General features: G+C 38.0%; 1 protein-coding gene across 3 annotated transcripts in view; it reads right to left on the reverse strand.

Moving 5' to 3' along the window:
- Positions 1 to 24,920, reverse strand: part of TTC39B (tetratricopeptide repeat domain 39B) — a 153,981-nt gene that overhangs the window by 17,522 nt on the left and 111,539 nt on the right. For all 3 annotated transcript variants that reach the window (XM_042243465.2, XM_060409504.1, XM_027964562.3), the window contains 9 exons: positions 19,513 to 19,618; positions 17,977 to 18,042; positions 15,822 to 15,930; positions 15,215 to 15,282; positions 15,066 to 15,125; positions 13,236 to 13,397; positions 11,702 to 11,793; positions 8,645 to 8,771; positions 5,072 to 5,180 (listed from right to left, as the gene is read on the reverse strand). In XM_042243465.2, the coding sequence (XP_042099399.1) occupies positions 5,072 to 5,180; positions 8,645 to 8,771; positions 11,702 to 11,793; positions 13,236 to 13,397; positions 15,066 to 15,125; positions 15,215 to 15,282; positions 15,822 to 15,930; positions 17,977 to 18,042; positions 19,513 to 19,618 (899 nt within the window). The remainder of the gene's footprint in view (positions 1 to 5,071; positions 5,181 to 8,644; positions 8,772 to 11,701; positions 11,794 to 13,235; positions 13,398 to 15,065; positions 15,126 to 15,214; positions 15,283 to 15,821; positions 15,931 to 17,976; positions 18,043 to 19,512; positions 19,619 to 24,920) is intronic.

The following is a 24,920-nucleotide window of genomic DNA, read 5'->3' on the forward strand; positions in this document are numbered from 1 at the left end:
CCATCACCTCCACTAGCTTTGTTCGTAGTGATGCTTTCTAAGGCCCACTTGACTTCTCATTCCAAGATGTCTGGCTCTAGATTAGTGATCACATCATCATGATTATCTGGGTCGTGAAGATCCTTTTTGTACAGTTTTTCCGTGTATTCTTGTCACCTCTTCTTAATATCTTCTGCTTCTGTTAGGACCATACCATTTCTGTCCTTTACTGAGCCCATCTTTGTATGAAATGTTCCTTTGGTATCCCTAATTTTCTTAAAGAGATCTCTAGTCTTTCCCATTCTGCCGCAGGACTGGAAAAGGTCAGTTTTCATTCCAATTCCAAAAAAAGGCAATGCAAAAGAATGCTCAAACTACCGCACAATTGCACTCATCTCACATGCTAGTAAAGTAATGCTCAAAATTCTCCAAGCCAGGCTTCAGCAATACGTGAACCATGAACTTCCAGATGTTCAAGCTGGTTTTAGAAAAGGCAGAAGAACCAGAGATCAAATTGTCAACATCCGCTGGATCATGGAAAAAGCAAGAGAGTTCCAGAAAACATCTATTTCTGCTTTATTGACTATGCCAAAGCCTTTGACTGTGCGGATCACAATAAACTATGGAAAATTCTGAAAGAGATGGGAATACCAGACCACCTGACCTGCCTCTTGAGAAATCTGTATGCAGGTCAGGAAGCAACAGTCAGAACTGGACATGCAACAACAGACTGGTTCCAAATAGGAAAAGGAGTACGTCAAGGCTGTATATTGTCACCCTGCTTATTTAACTTCTGTGCAGAGTACATCATGAGAAACGCTGGACTGGAAGAAACACAAGCTGGAATCAAGATTGCTGGGAGAAATATCAATAACCTCAGATATGCAGATGACACCACCCTTATGGCAGAAAGTGAAGAGGAGCTAAAAATCCTCTTAATGAAAGTGAAAGAGGAGAGCGAAAAGTTGGCTTAAAGCTCAACATTCAGAAAACGAAGATCATGGCATCCAGTCCCATCACTTCATGGGAAATAGATGGGGAAACAGTGGAAACAGTGTCAGACTTTATTTTTGGGGGCTCCAAAATCACTGCAGATGGTGACTGCAGCCATGAAATTAAAAGACACTTACTCCTTGAAAGGAAAGTTATGACCAACCTAGATAGTATATTCAAAAGCAGAGACATTACTTTGCCGAATAAGGTTCGTCTAGTCAAGGCTATGGTTTTCCCTGTGGTCATGTATGGATGTGAGAGTTGGACTGTGAAGAAGGCTGAGCACCAAAGAATTGATGCTTTTGAACTGTGGTGTTGGAGAAGACTCTTGAGAGTCCCTTGGACTGCAAGGAGATCCAACCAGTCCATTCTGAAGGAGATCAACCCTGGGATTTCTTTTGGAAGGAATGATGCTAAAGCTGAAACTCCAGTACTTTGGCCACCTCATGCAAAGAGTTGACTTATTGGAAAAGACTCTGATGCTGGGAGGGATTGAGGGCAGGAGGAGAAGGGGAAGACCGAGGATGAGATGGCTGGATGGCATCATGGACTTGATGGATGTGAGTCTGAGTGAACTCTGGGAGATGGTGATGGACAGGGAGGCCTGGCGTGCTGAGATTCATGGGGTCGCAGAGAGTCAGACAGGACTGAGTGACTGAACCGAACTGAACTGAACCATATGATCCAGTAACCCCACCTCTGCATATTTATCTGAAAAAAAAATACTATCTCGAAAAGATATATGCATGCTCATGTTCACTGCATTATTTACAACAGACAAGCATGGAAAAGATCTAAGTATCCATCAATGGATGAATGGATAAAGGAAATGTGAAATACATGTCTGTGTGTGTGTAAAATGGAACATTCAGCCATGAAAAAGAATCAAATTGTTCCATCTGCAACAACATGAAGGACCTTGAAGGTACTAATGCTAAGTGAACCAAAGTCAGACGAACATCCTATGTTCTCACTTCTACGTGAAACCTAAATAAATAAAAGCACATAGATATAGGGAATAGACAGGTTGTCAGGGGCAAGAGCTTCGGAGTAGGAGTAATATGTGAAGAGGTCAGAAAGTACAAACTCCCAGGTATAAAGCAAAGGAGAAAAGGAAAGATATATACATCTGGAGGCAGCATTCCAAAGAATAACAAGGAGAGCTAAGAAAGTCTTCTTCAGTGATCAATGTAACAATAGAATGGGAAAGGCTAAAGATCTCTTCAAGAAAATTAGAGATACCAAGGGAACATTTCATGCAAAGATGGGCATAATAAAGGACAGAATGGTATGGACCTGACAGAAGAAGATATTAAGAAGAGCTGGCAAGAATACATAGAAGAACTGTACAAAAAAATCTTCATGACCTAGATAACCATGATGGTGTGATCACTCAGCTAGAGCCAGACATCCTGAAATGCGAAGTGGCCTTAGGAAGCATCACTACAAACAAAGCTAGTGGAGGTGATGGAATCCCAGTTGAGCTATTTCAAATCCTAAAAGATGAGGCTGTGAAAGTGCTGCACTCAATATGCCAGCAAATTTGGAAGACTCAGCAGTGGCCACAGGACTGGGAAAGGTCAGTTTTCATACCAATCCCAAAGAAAGGCAATGCCAAAGAGTGTTCAAATTACTGCACAGCTGCACTCATCTCACACACTAGCAAAGTAATACTTAAAATCTTCCAAGCCAGGCTTCAATTGTACATGAACCATTAATTTCCAGATGTTATAGCTGGATTTAGAAAAGGCAAAGGAACCAGAGATCAAATGCCAACATCCATTGGATCATCGAAAAAGCAAGAGAGTTCCAGAAAAACATCTACTTCTGCTTTATTGACTATGCCAAAGCCTTTGACTGTGTGGATCACAACAAATTACCTGCCTCTTGAGAAATCTGTATGGAGGTCAAGAAGCAACGGAAAAGGCAATGGGAACCCACTCCAGGGCTCTTGCCTGGAAAATCCTATGGACGGAGGAGTCTGGTAGGCTGCAGTCCATGGAGTTGCGAAGAGTCAGACACAACTGAGCAACTTCACTTTCACTTTTCACTTTCATGCTTTGGAGAAAGGAAATGGCAACCAACTCCAGTGTTCTTGCCTGGAGAATCCCAAGGATGGCAGAGCCTGGTGGGCTGCCATCTATGGGGTCGCACAGAGTCGGACACAACTGAAGTGACTTAGCAGCAGCAGCAGCAGCAGCAAGAAGCAACAGAAAGAACTGGACATGGGACAACAGACTGGTTCCAAATCAGGAAAGGAGTACGTCAAGGCTGTATATCATCACCCTGCTTATATAACTTATATGCAGAGTATATGATGCAAAATGCTGGGTGGGATGAAGCACAAGCTGGAATCAAGATTGCCAGGAGAAATATCAATAACCTGATCTGCAGATGACAGATGATATGGCAGAAAGCAAAGAACTAAAGACCCTCTTGATGAAAGTGAAAGAGGAGAGTGAAAAAATTGGCTTAAAACTCAACATTCAAAAAACTATGATAATGGCATCCAGTCCCATCACTTCATGGCAAATAGATGGGGAAACAATGGAAACAGTGAAAGACTTTATTTTCTTGGGCTCCAAAATCACTGCAGATGGTGACTGCAGCCATGAAATTAAAAGACACTTGCTCCTTGGAAGAAGAGCTATGACCAACCTAGACAGCGTATTTAAAAGGAGAGACATTACTCTGCCAATAAAGGTCCATCTAGTTAATGCTATGGTTTTTCCAGTAGTCATGTATGGATGTGAGAGCTGGACTGTAAAGAAACCCAAGCACCGAAGAATTGATGCTTTTGAACTGTGGTGTTGGAGAAGACTCTTGAGAGTCCCTTGGACTGCAAGGAGATCCAACCAGTCAATCCTAAAAGAAATTAGTCCTGTATATTCATTGGAAGGACTGTTGCCAAAGCTGAAACTCCAGTACTTTGGCCACCTGATGTGAAGAACTGACTCATTGGAAAAGACCCTGATGCTGGGAACGATTGAAGGCAGGAGGGGAAGGGGATGACAGGGGAGGAGAGGTTGGATGGCATCACCAACTCGATGGACATGAGTTTGAGCAAACTCTGGGAGTTGGTGATGGACAGGGAAACCTGGCATGCAGTCCATGGAATCACAGAGTTGGACACTGAACTGGACTGAGAGACTGAACTGGACTGAAGCCAGGTATAAAACAATTAAGTCATGGAGATGTCAAGTACAGATGGTGACTACAGCTAATACTATATTGCATATTCGAAAGTTGCTAAGAGAGTAGATTTTTTTTTTTTAAGAGAGTAGATTTTTAAAGTTCTCAACAAAAGAAAAAAAATTTCTGTAATGATGTATGGTGACAGACATTTACTAGACTTACTATAGTGATTTTGCAATGCGTACAAATATCAAATCATTACACGGTACATCCAAAACTAATATAGTGTTATATCTCAGTTTTATCTCAATGAGAGAAAAGGTTATGATATAATAAATAAAAAAAATAGGCTAGAGTATGTCCAGATACACTATGATCATAACTATAAAAATAAATCTAAGTGGGCATAAACAGAAACTCTAAATTAATTGTGCATAGTAGGAAAAACAATGGTGACTTTTTTCACCTACGTTTTTCAAATGTAATGTTTAACTTTTTAAAGGTATTTGTAAAGAGAAATCTCATTAAACATTTCAGCCCCATGCTGTGCCCAAAGTAAAAAATGTTCTAAATGAGGAGCTCATCCCTGGAGTCACAGACAATGATTTAATCCTCCGTTATCACACACCCCCAGTTCTCCACCCTTTGGCAGCCACTAATCTGCTTTCCGTCTTTATGGACTGATTTATCCTCGATATTTTATATAAACGGAATCACACACACTGTTGTCTTTTGCCTCTGGCTTCTTTCACGGAGCCTAACGTCCCCAAGGCTCACCCGTGCCCAAGGCTCATCCGTGTTGTATCAGGTACCTTCCCTCCATCTTGACTGCAGTCAACCAGATACCTGCGGCTCAAGGTCTTTGTCCTCATCACCCACACAGATCAACATGAGCAGATGTGCACGGGGAAAGGACGGGAGGGGCAGCCGTAAAGATTTCCAGGCACTCGCTTTTCATACTTACTCTCACTTTGTAGAGCTGCCTCGGCCTTTTCAACAGTTACCAACAGGTTTTCAGAAAGGTCTTTTCTCTTGCTCACTAGTGGAAAACCATTCCAAACATACATCATTTCCTAATGAGGAAAAACGAGAAACCATTCATAATTACGTGAGGTCATTCGGTGTTCTTTACAACAACAAAGCCACGTGTGAATGTTTTGCCTCAGTTGCTAGTGATCTCAAGAGATCATTTTTCTTAGCTTTCTTCATTTGGAGTTTAGTAATTTAATCTCCCCACTTTCACTTTACTTAATGCTTTTAATGCTTTCTGGCTTTTATACTACAAAATAGTTCAGTATATATAGTATATTGTGTCTTCATTAAAAAACTGATTTGCTCATTTATTTAACAAGTATTTACTAGGCACCTACTGGTATCCAATCCTTTTGGAAGATAATAGATTACAGATAGAAATAAATCTAATATTTTAAAATGATATTATGAACAATTCAAACATAAATTCTTGTTGTTACTCTTAAGTAAAGGGAAACATTTTTTCCATATCTGCCAATTGTTTACATAAAATGTTTCCAAGGACATCAGTGCAAATGAACACAGGAAATATTTCACCTGGCTCAGGTTCTTTTATACCATTAAAAACATGTGATAGTCCAGTAATGCAATCCAATATGCAGAAAATACATTCATTTAAAGGCCATATGGCAGAATGACAGCCCCTAAAAATGTAAACTAATGGTTTCTCATTGCAAATTACATTTAATAGGCTAACAGATGAGAATTTTTCTTTTTTTTTTTTTGGACCAAAAGCAAATGTGCTCTTGCTTGAAAATATTTTTCTAATCTTCCTGGTAGTTCAGTTCATATTTTGAAAGGTACGAAGTAAGCAGGATAATTAGAATCTCCTTGGAAATAAATACATGGTAAAATATGTTAAGATTGTTTGAACAGCCTCTTACAGGGAAGCAGTAGAAATGAGGAAAATACACTGGAGTTGAGTGACAGCAAAGTCATCTTCACCTTTTGGGACTGAAAACTAAGATCACAGCACTCCTTTGTTTTACATCTAAATTTTCTTATTGCTAATCATGTAAGAGTTCAATAACTTTTGGAATATTTATTTACACTGATGATGATTTTTAAAAATTTTGTTTTTATTGATGGAACATTTTATCAGAAAAAGAAAAGTATGTATGTGAACTGGTCATTTTATGAAATACAAGATTTTGGCAAAATTCCCTAGTTACCACAAATTCAAGCCAATTCTACACACTGAGCCCTGGAGAAAGAAGTGCTCTGAGTTAACCTTCCTTAAGGCCCTTAGCAATCAGAGCAACATATATATCATATGTATACACAAGCATCTCAGTTTTAGGATGGAGAAAGGACTATGGTGCTCTAGAAAAATCCCAGGCAAGTTCTGTGACATGGAAAGAAAACAATCTCCCAGCATTAATCACGTGATAAAAGTGAGGCAGGAATGGAGCTGAAAGGTGTCATGGGTAAAACAGTAGCAGGCTCCCATATTGGCTGGAAAAGGAGGATGTTTGGTCATTTTTGTGATTTGCATTGTGTTCTTCTTTTTACCTGTGCTCAGATATGATTTACAGAGTGGCCATATTTTTATCTCATTGCATCACAGGCACAGACCAGGCACAACCTGGTCTGAGGGTGGTGTTCTCTGAGATTGTTTTTCTTAAGTAGGAAATACCCGGGCTGAGGTACTCGGTGCAGGCTAGCCCCCAACGGACACCTGTGAAGAGCTGCAGTCTTCTTTCTCACAGAATATTTAAAGAACTCCTATAAGTCAATGCAGTTTCCCTGGTGGCTCAGCTGGTAAAGAATCCACCTGCAATGCAGGAGACCTGGGTTCGATCCCTAGGCTGGGAAGATCCCCTGGAGAAGGAAACGGCTACCCACTCCAGTATTCTGGCCTAGAGAATTCCATGGGCTGTACAGTTCATGGGGTCACAAAGAGTCAGACATGGCCGGGTGACTTTCACTCACTTTGTAACTTATAACTCAATGATAAAATAATAAATAACCTAAAAAAAAAATTAGGGAAGTAAGTGCATGAACAACAATTCATGAAATAAGAAGTAAAAATGAACAAGCGCATGAAAAGCTCAATCACACATTAAAAAAATAAAACACTGTTGGTAGGAATTTAAATCAGTACAGCCCTTCTGGAGAGCAATCTGGCAATGTCCAAGTATTAAATGCATATGCCCTCCAACTTGGAATTCTACTTCTAAATATTTCTCCCACAGAATTATATGCCCATGTACAAAGAGAGCTATAGAAGAATATTCATTGTAGCCTGTTTGTGGTAATAAAAACTGGAAACTAAGCAACTGTTAAAGGGGAATAATTGAATATACTCTGGAATCAAAAGAAAAAAATCAGGAACCTCCAAAAAAGGACAGTGAACGTAGCTTGCACTAAACATTTTCTCTGTGTTACTTGACTACTCACACAAACTAGACCCCAACTGCTGCTACTGCTAAGTCGCTTCAGTTGTGTCCGACTCTGTGCGACCCCATAGACGGCAGCCCACCAGGCTCTCCTGTCCCTGGAATTCTCCAGGCAAGAACACTGGAGTGGGTTGCCATTTCCTTCTCCAATGCATGAAAGTGAAGAGTGAAAGTGAAGTCACTCAGTCATGTCCGACTCTTAGCGACCCCATAGACTGTAGCCCACCAGGCTCCTCCGTCCATGGGACTTTCCAGGCAAGAGTACTGGAGTGGGATGCCATTGCTGTAATTTGATATAGTCAGTACTTTTTAAAGAAATCTGCATTAAGACCATTTAACTTGAAATTATGCTTTTCATGAAGCCTAACCTAAATGGCACACTGATCAAGAATGGGAGCTCTAGCATTAGGCTACAACAGAAGCCACCAGCCACTTACGGCTCTGGAGCAATGTGGCTGGTTCAAACTGAGACACGCTCTAAGCATAAAACACGCACCAGACTTCAGTGGGTGAGTACAATATAAAAGAAAGTGAAATCTCATTAATAAATCTTAGGGATTACACACTCAAATGACAGAATTTTGCATGCGTGCAGCTGTGTTGTTCAGTGGTTTCTGACTCTTGGTGACCCCATGGACTGTAGCCTGCCAGGCTCCTCTGTCCATGGAAGTTTCCAGGCAAGAATACTGGACTGGGTTGCCATTTCCTACTCCAAAAATTTCGCACAAACCGGGTTAAACCAATATTTTGAAAACGATTATCATGTGTCCTTCTACTTTTTAATTTTTTCACCTTTTGATTTTGAGGGTAGCAGCTAGAAAAGATAGTTACCTATGTGGCTTGCATTATAATTCAACTCAATTTCAAATATGCCAACTCACCTCTCTCTGTCTGAATTTCCTTATTTGTCAAATGAGGCTACAAAGAAAAATTCCTCTCATAGAGTTACTGTAAGACTTAAATGATATATTTTATAAAAAGCCTTTACCAAACACAATGAGTTTCAACTTAGCCAACTTCACAACAAAAGTTAGATGTTCTCCCTGCCCCTGAAACTAGATAATGTATTTCTAGGATGCAAAGAATAAGTAAATAAAGGCAGATACCAGGGCAGGCAAAACGAGCTTCACGGGTGCTGGCAATGAGGGAGAGTAACGACGGGCCTTCCTCACAGCAAACTTCTCAGTAGGGATCGATTTCCCAGCAATTCTCTGCTTCAAGCCATCCACCTGTCTGTGAAGAGCCCCAGTTCCAGTGAAAAGTCATTAGAACACAGGCAATAATTATACCTGTCCCTGTTATGCTGCGCTCCCCAGAGCAGTGGATCAGCACCACCAGGAACCCTGTTCAAAATGCAAATTTAGGCTCCACCCCAGACCTAATAGTGGTTTCCCTGGTGGCTCAGATGGTGAAGAATCTACCTGCAATGTGGGAGACCTAGGTTTGATCCCCGGGTCAGGAAGATCTCCTGGAGAAGGGAATGGCTACCCAACCAGTATTCTTGCCTGGAGAATTCTGCGGACAAGAGGAATCTGGTGAGCTACAGTCCATGGCTTCTCTGATAAAAGTGGCTCAAAAAGAGTCATCAACTCATGCATAATTTGAGAAAATGTTTCCCAAGCGTAGGTGATTTTGCAAATAATAAGCTAAGAACATATAGCATGCTTACAATTTTCCTCTCAAAATTCTAAGAAATTCCAATTATAGGATTCACAAGCACAGAAAAGTGAGAAGAGAGGCTACATATTTGTAGGGCACTTTCTTATACATAATCTTGTAAATGCACCAAACAGGTCACCAAGAAGGAATTTAGGGAAATATCTAATTACACCACTGAAAGAAAGAGGAAGATGCAATAAGAGAAAAAGCATTCCATATGAAGACAAGCTTGTGTTATGTTATTTCTCAGCACAATCTTGAGATATGGGTTTTTTTAATTGAAGTATAATTGACGTATAACATTACTCTTAGGTGTACAAACGGCTACGGTTTTAAATCAGAATGCCCATCATGAATGTTAATTAATATCAGTGGAAACAGCAGTGGACATACGAGGTAGGGGTTGAGGGAAAGGGTCAGAGGCGTGCAGAGGATATGAAACCTCCTGATTTAAGGATCACAGAGTCTGTAATGAAGAGAGCATTTGGGGGGATTCTCCTCTCAGTATCTCAACAAGTTAGATGCTATCACACATATAGCAGACTTCAAGCTTTTGCCTGAAAATAACATTAGTTACATGTTTCACAGAAATTATTTTGATGCAGAGAAAATTTATTTTGGAGTGGAGGAAACTGGGATGAAAAAGATCCCAATATGTCTTCACATTCCATTCCATTTGTTGTCGTGTGTGTGAAACAAGGAAATGCATTTCACCAGTAGCAGCTGGCGTCCCATGGCTCCCACTACTGTACATTCTACAGTCAGTATACACACGGTCCAGTTTCTAAAAAGCATGGCAAAGTTGTCCTGGTCCTACCTTCAAATCTGTCCTGACAAGTCTGACGGTGCAGACAAGCCATTACTTCTCATAACGTGGCCACTGAATATAGTATTCCATTAAAAGTGTTTGTCATCAATTATGTTTAAAGAATGCAGTGGGGCTTCTCTGTTCCCCTAGCTGCCTCATCTCCAGAGGCCACGTCCTCCTTTCTACCACAGCCACCCACTCCTACAGTTGCATCTTAGGCCATTTCATCATCTGTAACTTTTCTACATCAGAGCACAAACTCAAGCACACCAACCATCCTCCTCATTATAACCTTGGCTGTTCTAATGAGACTTTCGGTCTTCTTGTCTTTCAACTTTCTCCCAACTCCGCAGTCTCCTTTCTCCCCATCCCTCCACACTCCTGCTTAGCCTGCCCTGCAGGCAAGCTTCACTGCTGCAGGCTCTAGCTTATTTCCTAGACTCCCCTGCCCGTGCCTAGTTGTTGCACTCATCTTCCTGCAATGAGAACAAGTTGGTATCACTGTACAGTCAACACCAACCTCCAATGAGCCCTCGCACCGCCTGCCCTTCCCCGTCCTGTGCTTCTCTCTGTTTCACTCTCTGCAACAATGATTTCAAACATTCTCCATCCTCCTCAGACCTCCAGCCCACTCCTTTCTCTTTCGCACTCAACAGACAGCCCTGCCTCCACACACGAGCTGGCATGCCTCTGAGCCTGCTCTGGACTTCTTCCTGCGTGATACAACAGAGGACCTGATCCTCCCTCTAAATAAAGCCGGTCCTGCCATCAGTGCTTTGGAGTCTATCTCCTCCTGACCTTTCAAGAGCCTTACAAAGGTCAGTTATCCCATTTCTCACTTGTATGTACAACTGTCTTTCTGAACTGGGTCCTCCCCAGTGGTTTTTGAGAATGCCCAGATCTCTCCCATTAATATATTCTTTGATATTACATCTCCCTCCAACTTTCTCTATCACTTAATGTATTTAGGCTTAACTCTGTTCATTTCTTTGTATCTCATTCACTCTTTAGCCAACCCCAGTCTGGTTTCCACCTCCATTTTATTACCTTATCATTTCCTGCATGGGATACTAATGATCTCTGTGTCACTAAAAGACATCTTGTCTTATTTTTTAAGCCTACAGCACATAGTATTCCCAGGCAGCCTCCCATCTAAGTACAAACCAGCCCCGACTATGCTTAGCTTCCAGGATTAGACAAGATCAGACGTGTTCAGGGTGGTTAGGCCATAGACTTCGTCTTATTTTTTTTTTAATTCTGTATTCTATGAGACATATTTTGAATAATCCTGGATATTCGTCTTACTTTGGCCTATATACAAAATGTAGCATTATGTCCTGCCAATATCAGCTTTGCTTTAGTTCGTTTAATGTGCAGTGCCCCTTCCTGCTGTTCCTTTGGTCTCAAACTGTATCAACACAACTCTCCACCTGCCTCTGCAGCTCCTTCAGACCTCATCTCAACTATTATTTCCCCTACGCTCTAATCTATACCTCTCCTCTCAATGGGGAACAGAGAGACAGGGTAGTGTTGGTGATACAAGTGTTATGGGTTTTTACCTTGCTACCAGCAGTTTCAATCATTGGGAGAGGAAAGAACATAGGTTTACTAGGGAGCTTTGAATGTTTGGACATACCTAAGTGAAGGTGGTAAATGGGAGCTGGGTATATAGGTCTGGAACTCATCACGAGCTTACCTGAATAAAGTTACCACATCCTCTTTCATTGCTACCACATCCTCTTCTGGAAGCATACTCAAAATTGCAGCTTTTAAGAACACATATGTTGCCTTGAGAAAAAGAAAAGCAGTAGTTAGAGAGCACCCTAGGTACATGATATTTCCACCCTGTAAATCATGAATGACCCACAGGACTGCCCTGGTGGTCCAGTGGTTAAGAATTCACTTGCCAATGCAGGGGACGTGGGTTTGATCCCTGGTCCGGGAAGATCCCATACGCCATGGGGCAACTAAGGCTGAGCACCACAACTACTGAGCCCAACAGCCACAACTACCAAACCCCCATGCCCTAGAGCCTGTGCTCCGCAGCAAAAGAAGCCACTGCAATGAGAAGCCCACACACTGCAACTAGATTAGCCCCGCTCACCACAATTAGAGAAAGCCCACATGCAGCAGTGAAGACCCAGTCAGCCAGGAACAAATAAATAAATAACAATTTTTAAAAAAGAATGAACTACAAGTCTGCCAGATATAGTATCTGAGGTATCAAAGACAGAAAAGGGAAATGAAGCCTCTTGCTACCTATCCCAAATAAGATCCACACTTTCCACCAAATTTTAGCCATTCTCCTATTATACAACTTTAATGTTCATGGATGAGGAAGTGAACAAAACGAAAAAGAGATCATTATCTCATTCCTCCCAATTTCTCACAAATGGATCAGGTTTTTAGAACTTTTTAAAACTGAAGTTTAATTGATTTACAATACTATATGAGTTTCAAGTGTACAATATAGCAATTCAATATTTTTATAGTTTATACTCCATTTAAAGTTGTTATAAAATATTGGCTATATTCCCTGTTTTTGCAACCTTGTTATCTTATTTATATCTATTACAGTGTATCTCAATCTCCTTTGCCTATCTTGCCACATCTGTTAGAATGGCTATCATCAGAAAGACAACAAATAATAAATATTGGCAAGGATGTACAGAAAAGGGAACCTGGTATATTGTTGGTGGGAATGTAAATTGGTATAGCCATTACGGAAAACAGTATGAAGATTCTTCAGAAAATTAAAATAGAACTACCATATGATCCAGCAATTCCACAAAAAGATATATACATCTCAATGCTCATAGCAACATTATTTACAAAAGCTAAGATACAAAAGCAACCTAAGTATCCATCAACAGATGAATGGATAAAGAATTAATTTTTATTATTATGAAAAGCTTCATTATCAGGACATCAAAAAGTCTACAAAAAATTATCAAAACTTGATATTTAATCATTTTTATATATAACTGAAACTCATCTTCAGAAATAAAGCCTCTTTGTTGAAAAGGGCTGCTTAGATGGCTTTTAAAGCATATAGTGCTGAAGACAGTAGTTATAAACAGTAGGTACTTAATGCTACTTCCTCCTTTGATGGATCTCTATGTTGAGAAAACAGTGTTGATGTCATACTATTGAACACACAATCCTAAGTGAAAATTATTCTGTACACTTATTTCCAAACAGATGACACTAATGAAAGTACTACACTTTACCTTGGACCATCTACTCTCTTTGCAAAGCAGATCTGAATAGTAATATGCCTCCCTCCAGTTTTGTTGGAATACAAAAATCCACATCAGCTCCCAGTAACAGAGATGGTGAAACTGTTTCCATTCTTCTTGAACTGAAATGCATTTTCGAAATATCTCTTGTGCCTATAAGTCAATTGCATAAAGCTGATCATCCAGATATTAGACAAGGAGATAATAACCTAATGGAAAAATACATAAAACACTTTGTACAAAAAGAACAAAATCATGACTCATTAAACCACTCAATATGACACACTCCTTTCCTTACATGCCAACAATGCAGTTAAATTCTGTCTCCTTATTTAACTTTGTGAGAGGACCATGGAACTTTACAATGTGGGAGTAGCAAAATTCCTTCCTTAAGTAAGACATAAAATACAGAAGTCCTTTAAGAAAAAACTGACAATAAATTTAGAACTTCCAGAGGGTACAATATACCTTAAACATGGACAGACTGGGAGAAGATATTGCTATATACATAACCGGCAAAGAATGAACACTTATCATACAACAATTTTACTAAAAAAGAAATAATAATTTTACTTATCATATAACAATTATCATATAACACTTATCATACAATTTTACTAAAATGGGAAAATTGTTAAAGAGATAAATAGGAAATCAGAAAAAAGGTCTATGAGTGACAAATATACATATGATGGCTTTTTTATTGGAAAACATAAATTAAATTTAGATTATCATTTTTCAGCCATCATACTGGAAAAATAAAGATAAATAATGACCAGAGTTGGCAAAGAGCATTGGAAACAAGTACTCTCATATCTTTGAGCTTCCCAGGTGGCTCAGTGGTAAAGAATCTGCCTGACAAGCAGGAGATGCAGGTTCAATCCCTGGGTCAGGAAGATTCCCCTGGAGAAGGAAATGGTAACCCATTCCAGTACTCTTGTCTGGGAAATCTCACAGGATTTCCACCAGAGGAGGCTGGTGGGCTACAGTCATATCTTTATAGGAGTTTAAGTGGATTAGCTTTAAGTAAGGAGGGTAATCTGTCTGAATTTATTAAAATACAAACATCTTTGACCTAAAAATCCTGTCAGACTCTGTCTTATATAAATGTACCTTTGCACTGAGATGTACACATAATATTGTTTACAATAGCATTGTGTATAATAGCCAAATGTCTATCAATAGTGGGCCACTTTAATAGGTAGTTTATCCATCTCACGGAATGAAACCCAGCCATCAAAAAGAATGAGGAAGATTTAGATATACTGACCTGGAAAGAAATCCAAGATGTATTGTAAGTAGAAAACAATAAAATCAAGGAAAAATAAATATGTTTGTCCCCATTGTGTAGAAGAAAATTGTTTGTGAGTATATTTATATGAAAGGCTCTTCACTCTTTCTTCAAGGGATTTAGTGAATTATTCCTTTGATGGGGAGCACACATATAGTACAATGAAGTTACCTTTATGGAATGTCTAGATTCCAAAGTCAATATGTAATACCAAGATGGATAGTAGCCAAAGTTTTCTGAAAGTCCCTTAAATTGCCCACCTGTATTTCTATATCCAACCCTGAACTGCCTCAAATACCTCATATATAAATGTAGAGTATATTCTACTATACATAGTAATACACATTATATTCTATAATCTACTATATATAATAGAATGTACTCACAAAATTAAAGTTTGGCTTTTTAATTACATATTTCCCCTCTATTTTTGTCTAGCACATACAGCTGGATTTGCTCATGTGGAATGAGTTTACTACGCAACTCCACTAAACAGACAGGCCCCCAAAACGACCCCTCAAATAAGTTACCTCTTCCACATTCCCTTTTAGCAGCTCTATCCGGCCATGATAGAACAACACAAGGGAGCCCTGCAGAGGAAGGAGAAACAGACTGCTCAGTACTCAAGCCTGGTAGAATGCTTACGGCTGAAAACAGACACTTGAAATTTGAAGCATACATTTGGAAACTGCTGGAGGTAGGGCTCAAGGAGACTCTCTGCTTCCACGACATTCACTTCTCCCGTACCTAGAAATTTAACAGGAAAAGCCTCAGTCTTCACGAAACATAGTCGACATTTATAACCATTTCTCCAGATTTCATTAAAATATACAGCAAAGACCTATTCACGGAAAACATGAAAACTATTCACTTGAACACAAGTCTCATCTATGACTTTAGTTTAAGAAAGCTTCAGGGCAAATTCATAAGAGCAGATGTGGTTGCCTTCAATTCCTAATTGAAATTTTGACTTGAATACCAATATGAACTATTTTTAATAAAACATTTAACTTTCTGCTAAAAGAGAAATATAATATGCTAAAAATAGATCACATTAAGCAAGTCTTATAGAATTTTTTTAGCCAAGAACAGATTTTTAAAAATTCAATGAAAGAAACCCTCCACCTCTTCTGCTAAATGTCACTATGACAAAGTCACTATTTTCCATCTTTCTGAAAAGAAAAGTAAATATAGATTTCTATCTCTTACTTATTTTCCTAAATTTTTACTTACTCAGATGAAAGATAATCAATTTTCAATGATATAAAATGTAATGCAGTCCTTACCAAGTATCAGGGAGATGTAAGTATGAAAAGCTAGTATAGTTAAGCAGCATAGTGGAGACCTCATGCTTCTTCCTAAGGCACCTTCCCGTAACTGCAGGATGCCCAACTCCTGTGGGGATTAGATGCATTTTAGAATGAAAAGAGCATCATACAGAGATTTTTAAATGCTAGCTCATATATCCCTACCCTCCATGAAGGTGGGGTTTATTTTTCAAGAGCTTAGAAGAGCAGTAGTAACTAGATAGCATCACCAACTTAATGGACATGAACTTGAGCAAACTCTAGGACATGGTGGAGGACAGAGGAGCCTGCTGTGCTTCAGTCCATGGGGTTGCAAAGAGTCAGAATGACTTAGCAACTGAACAACAATGAACAACAACAACTAGAAACAAATTTTACATTTTAAATTGGCATAAGACAATCTCACATATTCTTACATCATGTGATCTTAGGGTAAAAAAAAAGGTAGCGTTCATTTCATAGAAAATGCTGTTGTTTCTCTTATATAAATATTAATTTAAGCATGAGGATCTAAGTATAAAATGCTATGGTGGGTATGAATATTTATGGTTCTGTTTCTTCAAGGATCTTGGCATCAAACAGGTCAGACAGTATTTGAACACATTTATTGGACCATGGTGAGGGCCTTAAGAAAGTTAAGTAAGTGATTCTGAAAGTTAGGAATGTTTGAGCCTCGTTGGGAGGGAATAAGGGACGGCTATGTGGAACAGGTGACACTGATCTCAAACCTAATGGATTAAGAGGCTCTTAAGAGACCTGATTCGGGAGGATGCCAGTTGGGAAGGACATCTAAAACAGACATGACAAAATCAATACAATATTGTCAAGTAATTAACCTCCAATTAAAACAAATAAATTTATATTGAGAATTTTAAAAAATAATAAAATAAAACAGACACCAGCAAAAGCACAGAAACAGAAAAGCACAAGGTCTATTTGGAAAACAAGCAACTGCCCAGTTTAACAGACACACTGGGGAAGCAAACAGGACAGGTAGTAAGACTAGAAACTTGGGCCCGAATCCGATAATAGAGCCCTTGAATCCATGCTTTACTTTGGACTTTATTCAAGGGGCAATTTGGAGCCACTAAGCAAATAAAGTGGAAGATGAATGGTCAAGGGGAAGGGTAACCATGAAACACAGAGTCTTACTTGATAGACCATAAATACATTATAGCTTATGAAGACCATAAATAGATGATAAATATATTATAGTTTATGAAGAATCTGGACAGTGGGATAAAAGTAGATCGGGAATTTACAGTGTTTTGTACTTTTTCTCAAACAATTCTGGAAACCTGTTCTCTTGACTAAAAGGGCCAATTTCTGCAATAAGGCAACCCTGGTAATAGCATGAACGTTATGATTGATAACTATTATATATTACACAAACAACCACACACAAATACAACAAACAAAACTGATGGAATATACACCACCATATGTAAAATAGACAGCCAGTGGGAATTTGCTGTATGACTCAGGGAACTCAAACCAGGGCTCTGTGACAACCTTGGGGTGGGAGTGGGAGAGAGGTTTCACAGGGAGGGGACATATGTATACCATGGCTGATTCATAGAATGGTAGAAACCATTCAGTGTATGGTAGAAACCAACACAGCATTGTAAAGAAATTATCCTCCAATTAAAAATAGATACATTAAAAAAAAAAACTGATGGAAAACAAACTTCCTTGTTTAGTTCTATAGTGAAACCTGTAAAAACACAAGAAAACCCAAAATACTGCAACCATGCTTGACCTACACAAACCATAAAATGGTAGACATGGAAATCGAGCCTAATTTCTTGGTTTAGCGGGGGTTGCAAAAATGTTAAGGAAGCATATTTTAACCTCACATGAGTACTGAAGATCCAGCAAGCATCAACATTAGTCAAGCATGAATTTTTAATCCCAGAATTTAGATAACATTGAGATAAAAAATTTTAACTTTAAGTACAAAAACCATCCCCTAACTCCACCAAAATATGATTAAGACCCAAAGTCAGTTTATTGTTCTGCAAAGAAACTGCCAATAATTTTCACACTAATTATGAGGACATGTTATACTTCCTTCATACTCAATAAACATTTTTTAATCTTCTTTGTCAAAATTAAGAAAAAATTAATTTTGTACCCTATTTCCAGAAAATCCTATAAATTCTAGTAGTCTGATAATCCGTGCTGGTAAAAGGGACAGCATCTGTAAGAAGAAAAAAAAAAAAAACACACACAAATGTTGTACTATGTGTTAGTATACCTAACTATAGGTAAATGCTAAACTCTAAAAACTTAAAATTTTAATGATTCAGTAACATGAAAAATTAGAACCAAGTTTAAACCACTAGACATCTCTCAATCACCATATACTGCACCTCCTATAATCATTACTTATGGCAATTTCATTTAGTTAAACTAAAAAATTAAAAACAGAACAAAGAGTCTGGCCTTTTCAGGATGCTCTAAAGAATACTTCTTCCTTTGATGTGGAGTGATAAAGGTGTTGAGAAAGTAACCTCTAGTGCCCACCTCCAAACAAGATTTATTTCAGCAATCTTTTCCAGGAAGCAAAAGTTGTTATATTCTTCACAATATGCAGGCAAAACCTAGAAGTGGAAGGCTATAGCACTACAGTTGCTCTCTGGGACATCTGAGTAGGATGAAGGGAAGTTCTCTCAGGGCAAAACTTCAGGCAGAGACCTGGTTGTTCACTTTGCTTGGAGAAGAAATGCCCATATATGCAATTATATACTGAGTCCATAAGCAAATGGTTTGATTGGATGGTCAGGGATTTAAAAGAACATGATAGGAGGCAATTCCCTGGTGGTCCAGTGGTTAGGACTCCAAGCTTTCACTGCCAAGGGCCCAGGTTCAATCCCTGGTCAGGGAATTAAGATCCCACAAGCTGTGTGATGCAGCCAAAAAGAGAGAGAGAACAAAGAACATGATGGGAAAATTGATGCCAAGGAACTCTGGGTAAGAAGTATATGGATATATCTCTTTGAATGGGAAAAAAATGAACATATTTGTGTCCCATCTGAATGTTCACCAAAGGCTGTCCTCAGCAGAGGAAGATTTTAATAATCAAATGGGTAGGGTGATCCATTCCGTGGACAGCCGACAGCTGTCTCTTCAGCCACCTCTGTCATCAAACAATGAGTTCATAAACAAAGTAACCTTGGTTGTATAAACCAATTCCAGTCAAACCTTAATAAAACATCAAAATCTCTAAATAATATTGCAATTGGATGGATATTTATTCAAACTCTTCATCTATCCCAGAGCATTATTACTATCCTTCAAGCTCTATTATTCCCTAACCTAGTTTCAATTCCAGAACCACCATTGCTATAGCAACAGTATTTCTGATGTGGGAATGGAACCGAATTTCAAGCTCCTTCTTACAAAAAAAAAAAAAGTTACTAGTCTATTCAGAGGGCTGTATGCTGCCCTTATTATATAATCCAAAACTATTCTGAGCATGTGCAGAACTTTATAGCATATTCTGACCAGAGCCTCCACTGGGTCACAACAGAATAAAGAGGATCCCACTCTAGCCACTTGTCAAACAAACCCAGGTAGAGGTTCAGGGTGAGGTTCAAATGCAATAGCAGAGGCACTGAAAACCTAAGGTTCTTTTATGAAAGATTCTGGTTACCTTTTGATTACTTACCAAATTAAACGCCCCTATTCCAAGCTTGACACCCCCTTCAAACTCGTAGAAGAATTGCTGCTCAACTTTGTTCTTCTGAATTACATGCAGGATTGAAAGACATTCTCTGGATTAAAGAAAACAGTTATACTATAAGTTTACTATGACACTGAAAATTAATGTCAAGTCAAATTTTGCATTTAAGTACCATAAGATAGAGGTCATTAGCCAAAACACTGGGGAATTTTTAAGTGGATGATGCTACGCTGAGTTTACTCTTAATGCTACCAGATAATCATCATTAAAGAAAAATGACACACTCATTTCTACATTGTTTATCAGGATCAATCTTTCTGCACTTAAAGCAAAAGAGGGTTCAAATACCAGCAGGCATGACTCAGGAGCCACAGAACCTCAGAACTGTGAGCCCCCAGTTTCTCAGCAATGTGTTAGAGGAGATTTTCTAAGAATGCTCAGCCTCTCAGCTGCTGTGCACCCTTCAGCAACCTACATTCCACTGAGTAACTGAGGTGCTACTGACAAAAAGAGCTGAATTTCAGTGTGATTACTATGGCATCAAATAGACCAAATAAAGAACTTGGAACTAGGAAAGAATGAAAGAGGAAAATAAAGTCCATCACAACTGCCTGCAACTTTCTTCTTAATTTTCTCTCCTCACCGAAGCCAATCTTTCTGATTTTTCACTTTAACTACTTTCTATTCATTTCTCCCTTTCCCTTCATATCTTGAATGCAGAGAGTATTTCATCTGTATTCATCAGAAAAATGCAGATGAAAACAATGATGTAAAAATTGGCAGCAACCAGAAATTGTTTATCAAACTGACAGATACATTTTTTAAAGCAGTAAGAAATAGCCAGATACTACGTATCACCTGATGTGATGCAATTATAAAGAATGCAACTTCATTTATGATATATTCTAGCCAAATGCATCTAAGTTGAATCTAGTAAGCCTATATATCTAATTTCCAGTTTACAGGAAATATAAGGAGCTAGAGAAATGCTATCAACTGAATTATATTTCCCCCAAATCCATATGTTGACGTTCTAACTGTGCACCCCTCCCAAAGTGTGACTATATTCGGAAATGAGAGATTTTAGGAGGTAATTAAGATTAAATGAGGTCACTGTAAGCGGAATCTCTCTCTCTCTGCTCTGTGAGGAAAGAGTGAGAAGGTGGCTGTCTGCAAGCCAAGAAGAGAGCCCTCACCAGAACCTGATATGCTTGTGCCCAGATCTTAGACTTCCAACCTTCGGAACTGTGAAGAAATAAGTTTCTGTTGCTTAAGTCATTCAGTGTATGGTATTCTATTATGGCAGTCAGAAATGACTAAGAGAGAACAAGCTAAACTAAAACTCAAGGAAGCCACCAAACAAAGCTGCGTGTATGCAACTACAGGACAACCGGACTGGGCTTTTCCACAACCGACATGAATACAGAAACTCTTGTATAATAGGATATATTTAGTGAACATGAACACTGACTGCATAAGACAGTCTTGGGTTGGACCAACGTGTTGACATTCCAGAAGTAAAAGAGATCTGGGACCAACTGGCAAAATTTGAAGATGGATTGAATATTTGAAGATGGATTGAATATGAAATGAAGATTTGTTGACATGAAAAAGAAAAGATCATTAACTGCAAAAGCAAGTTATAAAACTGTACATAAGAGTGATCTCATTTTGGTTTGAAATATATATATCTCTAGATTCATGTAGAAAATATTCTTAAAAAGTATATATTAAGGTATTAACAATCATAATTACTAGATGTTAAGTACATGGGGTATATTTATGTGTATTTGCTCATCCACATTTTCCTATTTTCTAAAATATATATCTTTTGTGATAAAAAGCATTATTTTAATTTTTTAAATGGAAAACCAGGGCTGGCAAAGGTAAGAATAGACTCATTCATTTATTTATGATAAAATGGTATTTACAGTAAAGAGGTTGGCAAATACTGGAACATAGCCACATCTATTTTTTAATAATGTGATTTTTTTTAATTCAATTTTATTTTTTGGTGACACAACATGCAGGATCCTAGTTCCCTGAACAGGGATCGAACCTGTGCCCCTTACAGTAGAAGAACAGAGTCTTAATCACTGGACCACCAGGGAAGTCCTCACACCCATTTACTTATAGCCTATGGCTGCTTACACCCTGTAGTCAGCTACAGAGTTGAGTAGCTGGGACAGAGATCTTGTGGCCCACAAGACTAAACATTTACTGTCTGGTATTTTTTTAAAAAAAGTCTGCCAACCCAATTATTCTTCAGGGTAATTTTGCAATATATATCAGAAATCTTATACACAACGGTATCTTTGAATCAATAAATCTAATTTTATTCTCAGAAAATAGCATGGATACACAAAACTTGATCTATAAGGTAAGATATTGTATTACCACCTACAATGAAAACTTATAAACAAATTAAAGCAGGCAACAACAGGAAATTAGTTAAGAAGACAGCTGAATGCATGCATACACTTACACATACACGCGGCACATCCACACAATGGAACACTATGAGCCATTAAAAGCCATGATGAATTAAAAACATTTAATAACCCAAAATTTTCTGACATTAAGTGAAAAAGGAAATTTCAAAATGACAAAAGGCATACAATTTCATTATATAAAGATAATTATATATGCATGTATACTTGCATAGAAAACTCAAATGTCAAAATATCAACAGAATGGCAGATACAAATATGATACTCAAGAGTTTTTCATATGTAAATTATCTATTTGCTAAAAATATATGATTATTACAAAAATGTTCAGATAATACGGAGACAGCCTAAGCATCCCTACACAATAATCCCACAGAGAAGTGATCACTGTTAACAGCCTGGTACATCTAGTTGTTTTTATGCTTTACTAAGAATGGAGTCTTTAAAACACACAAATGGGGACTTCCCTGGTGGTCCAGTGGTTAAGACTCTGTACTTCCACTGCAGGGGACATGCCTGATCAAAGAACTAAGATCCCACGTGCATAGTAAAAAAAAAAAAAAAAAAAAAAAACCAGAATAAAAAATTACATGATTTTAACTTTAATTACATGATTTTAAGTCTCATCAACTTATACAAACCAAAGCTTGCTGTAAGATCAAGTTTTATATGCATTTTTTTAATCCTTAAAGACTAAAACTTCTGTTTTAACTTTTAATTTTTTAAAGAATATACTAATCAGTTTCAGTCAGTAAAATATATTTTTAATTAAAAAATCACAAATGGGATCACATACTACATACTATTTATGGGTTATATTGACAATTTTCCATGAAAATGCATGAAAGTTATCTTATTCTATAACAAAATGTATTATTCCATTCCATGGAATGATTTAATTAACCAAATACCTATTCTTAAATTTTCAAGTTGTTTCAAAATTTTCCATATTATAAACAATGCTGCTAAGAGTGTTCTTACACATTCATCAAATACTTTTCCTATGTCAAGTACTAGAACTATAGTTATAGCATCCTAACTGTTCTTGGGATAACTTCTTAGAAAAAGAACTCCTGAGATAAAAAAATGATACATATTCTTGAGTTTGATATATACTACCTGAACATCCTCCATTAAAACTGTCAGTTTAGATTCCCACCAACTTATGAGTTTCTCATACTGTCATTTGCCCTGAGTCATTTATATCATATTCCCATTTATAATTTTTATTATGGGGTATTTTTGCCATGATGAAAATTTAAATGTTTATTTGGTCAAGTCAATCTTTTATATCACACTTTAAAAGACTTCTGAAATTGATGTCAGGTTTTTCCAGTAGTCATGTATGGATGTGAGAGCTGGACCATAAAGAGGGCTGAACACCGAAGAACAGATGCTTTTAAATTGTGGTGCTGGAAAAGACTCTTGAGACTCCCTTAGACTGCAAGGAGATCAAACCAGTCAATCCTAAAGAAAATCAACCCTGAATATTCACTGGAAGGACTGATGCTGAAGCTCCAAGACTTTGGCCACCTGATGCAAAGAACTGACCCACTGGAAAAAACCCTGATGCTGGGAAAGATTGAAGGCAGGGGGAGAAAAGGGCGACAGAAGATGAGATGGTTGGATGGCATCACCAACTCAATGGACATGAGTTTGAGCAAACTCTGGGAGATAGTAAAACCAGACAGACAGGGAAACCTGGGGTGCTGAAGTCCATGGGGTTGCAAAGAGTCGGACATAACTAAGCAACTGAACAAAAACATCTACTGCTATGAAGCAATGAGGAAGACACAACATCGCTTCCACAGTATTGTTGCCATAGATGTGATCGGAACTTAATCATGAAGCAACATTAGATAAGTCCACCTTGAGAGAAGGTCTTAAAAATAACGGCCAAGTATCCTTCAAAAACGTCAAGGTCTTAAAGACAAAGACCGAGGAGCTCTTTCAGATTAAAACAGACTAAGGAGATGTAACAGCTGAACGCAACATCCAGGATCCTGGGCTGGAATAAGGACATGGGTGGGACAGTTAGAAAAACTTGAGTCAAGTCAATAAGGTAGTTAATAATATCGCACCAATGTTAGTTTCTGGATTTTAACAATTATACTGTGGTTCTATAAGATGCTAATAATATTTGTATATTAGAAGACTATATAAAAATTCAGAAATTATTTCCAAGTAATTTTTTAATAAAACAAAATTTTATTAAAAACTTTTTAGAAACAAAAGTTTAAAGGCCTTGTGCTTTAGGACTATAAACCGACTTTCCTATGTTTTTGCCTATATCTTTCTAAAAATATTTTAATACTAAATCTATATAATGTATCCTTTATATAGTCTTTTCTCCAAAATGAAGTCAATTTTCCCAAAACCATTTATTAAACTAATAAACCCATCTTTCCCTACTGTTTTTAAAGAGACTTATGTATATATAGGGTTTTTACTAAGCTTTGAATTCCCAGATAAATCTGTGTGTGTGTACACAGAAGTGCATGAACACACACAGAGTTTCAAAGTCTTATGTTTGATTCCACTGATACATAATTTCTGAGCCATTACAAGAATATTTTAATTCCTTCGGATTTTAAGTTTTGATAACTGAAATAGCAAGCAACTCTTTAACATTCTTTTGTATCTTCTAAAATATATTTCAAAAGGAAAACTAAAAACAATATATCAGGTTCCCAAAGTTCACCTGGTTCCTCCAGGATTTCAAATGGGATATAATTATATGAAATCATTTCAGGTAAAAGCATCTCTTAAAATACTAAATCTTGGTTCTACTTCTAGTAATGGCAGAGTGCCTTAAATTAAATTAACCCTCCCACAGATAACAATTATAAATTCTTAACAAAATGCAAAACACGTGTTTAAAATATATTTGCAGACACTCAGTTCAGTTCAGTTCAGTCGCTCAGTCATGTCCGACTCTTTGCG

This window comes from Ovis aries, chromosome 2 (assembly GCF_016772045.2).
Source record: "Ovis aries strain OAR_USU_Benz2616 breed Rambouillet chromosome 2, ARS-UI_Ramb_v3.0, whole genome shotgun sequence".
Taxonomy (NCBI): domain Eukaryota; kingdom Metazoa; phylum Chordata; class Mammalia; order Artiodactyla; family Bovidae; genus Ovis; species Ovis aries.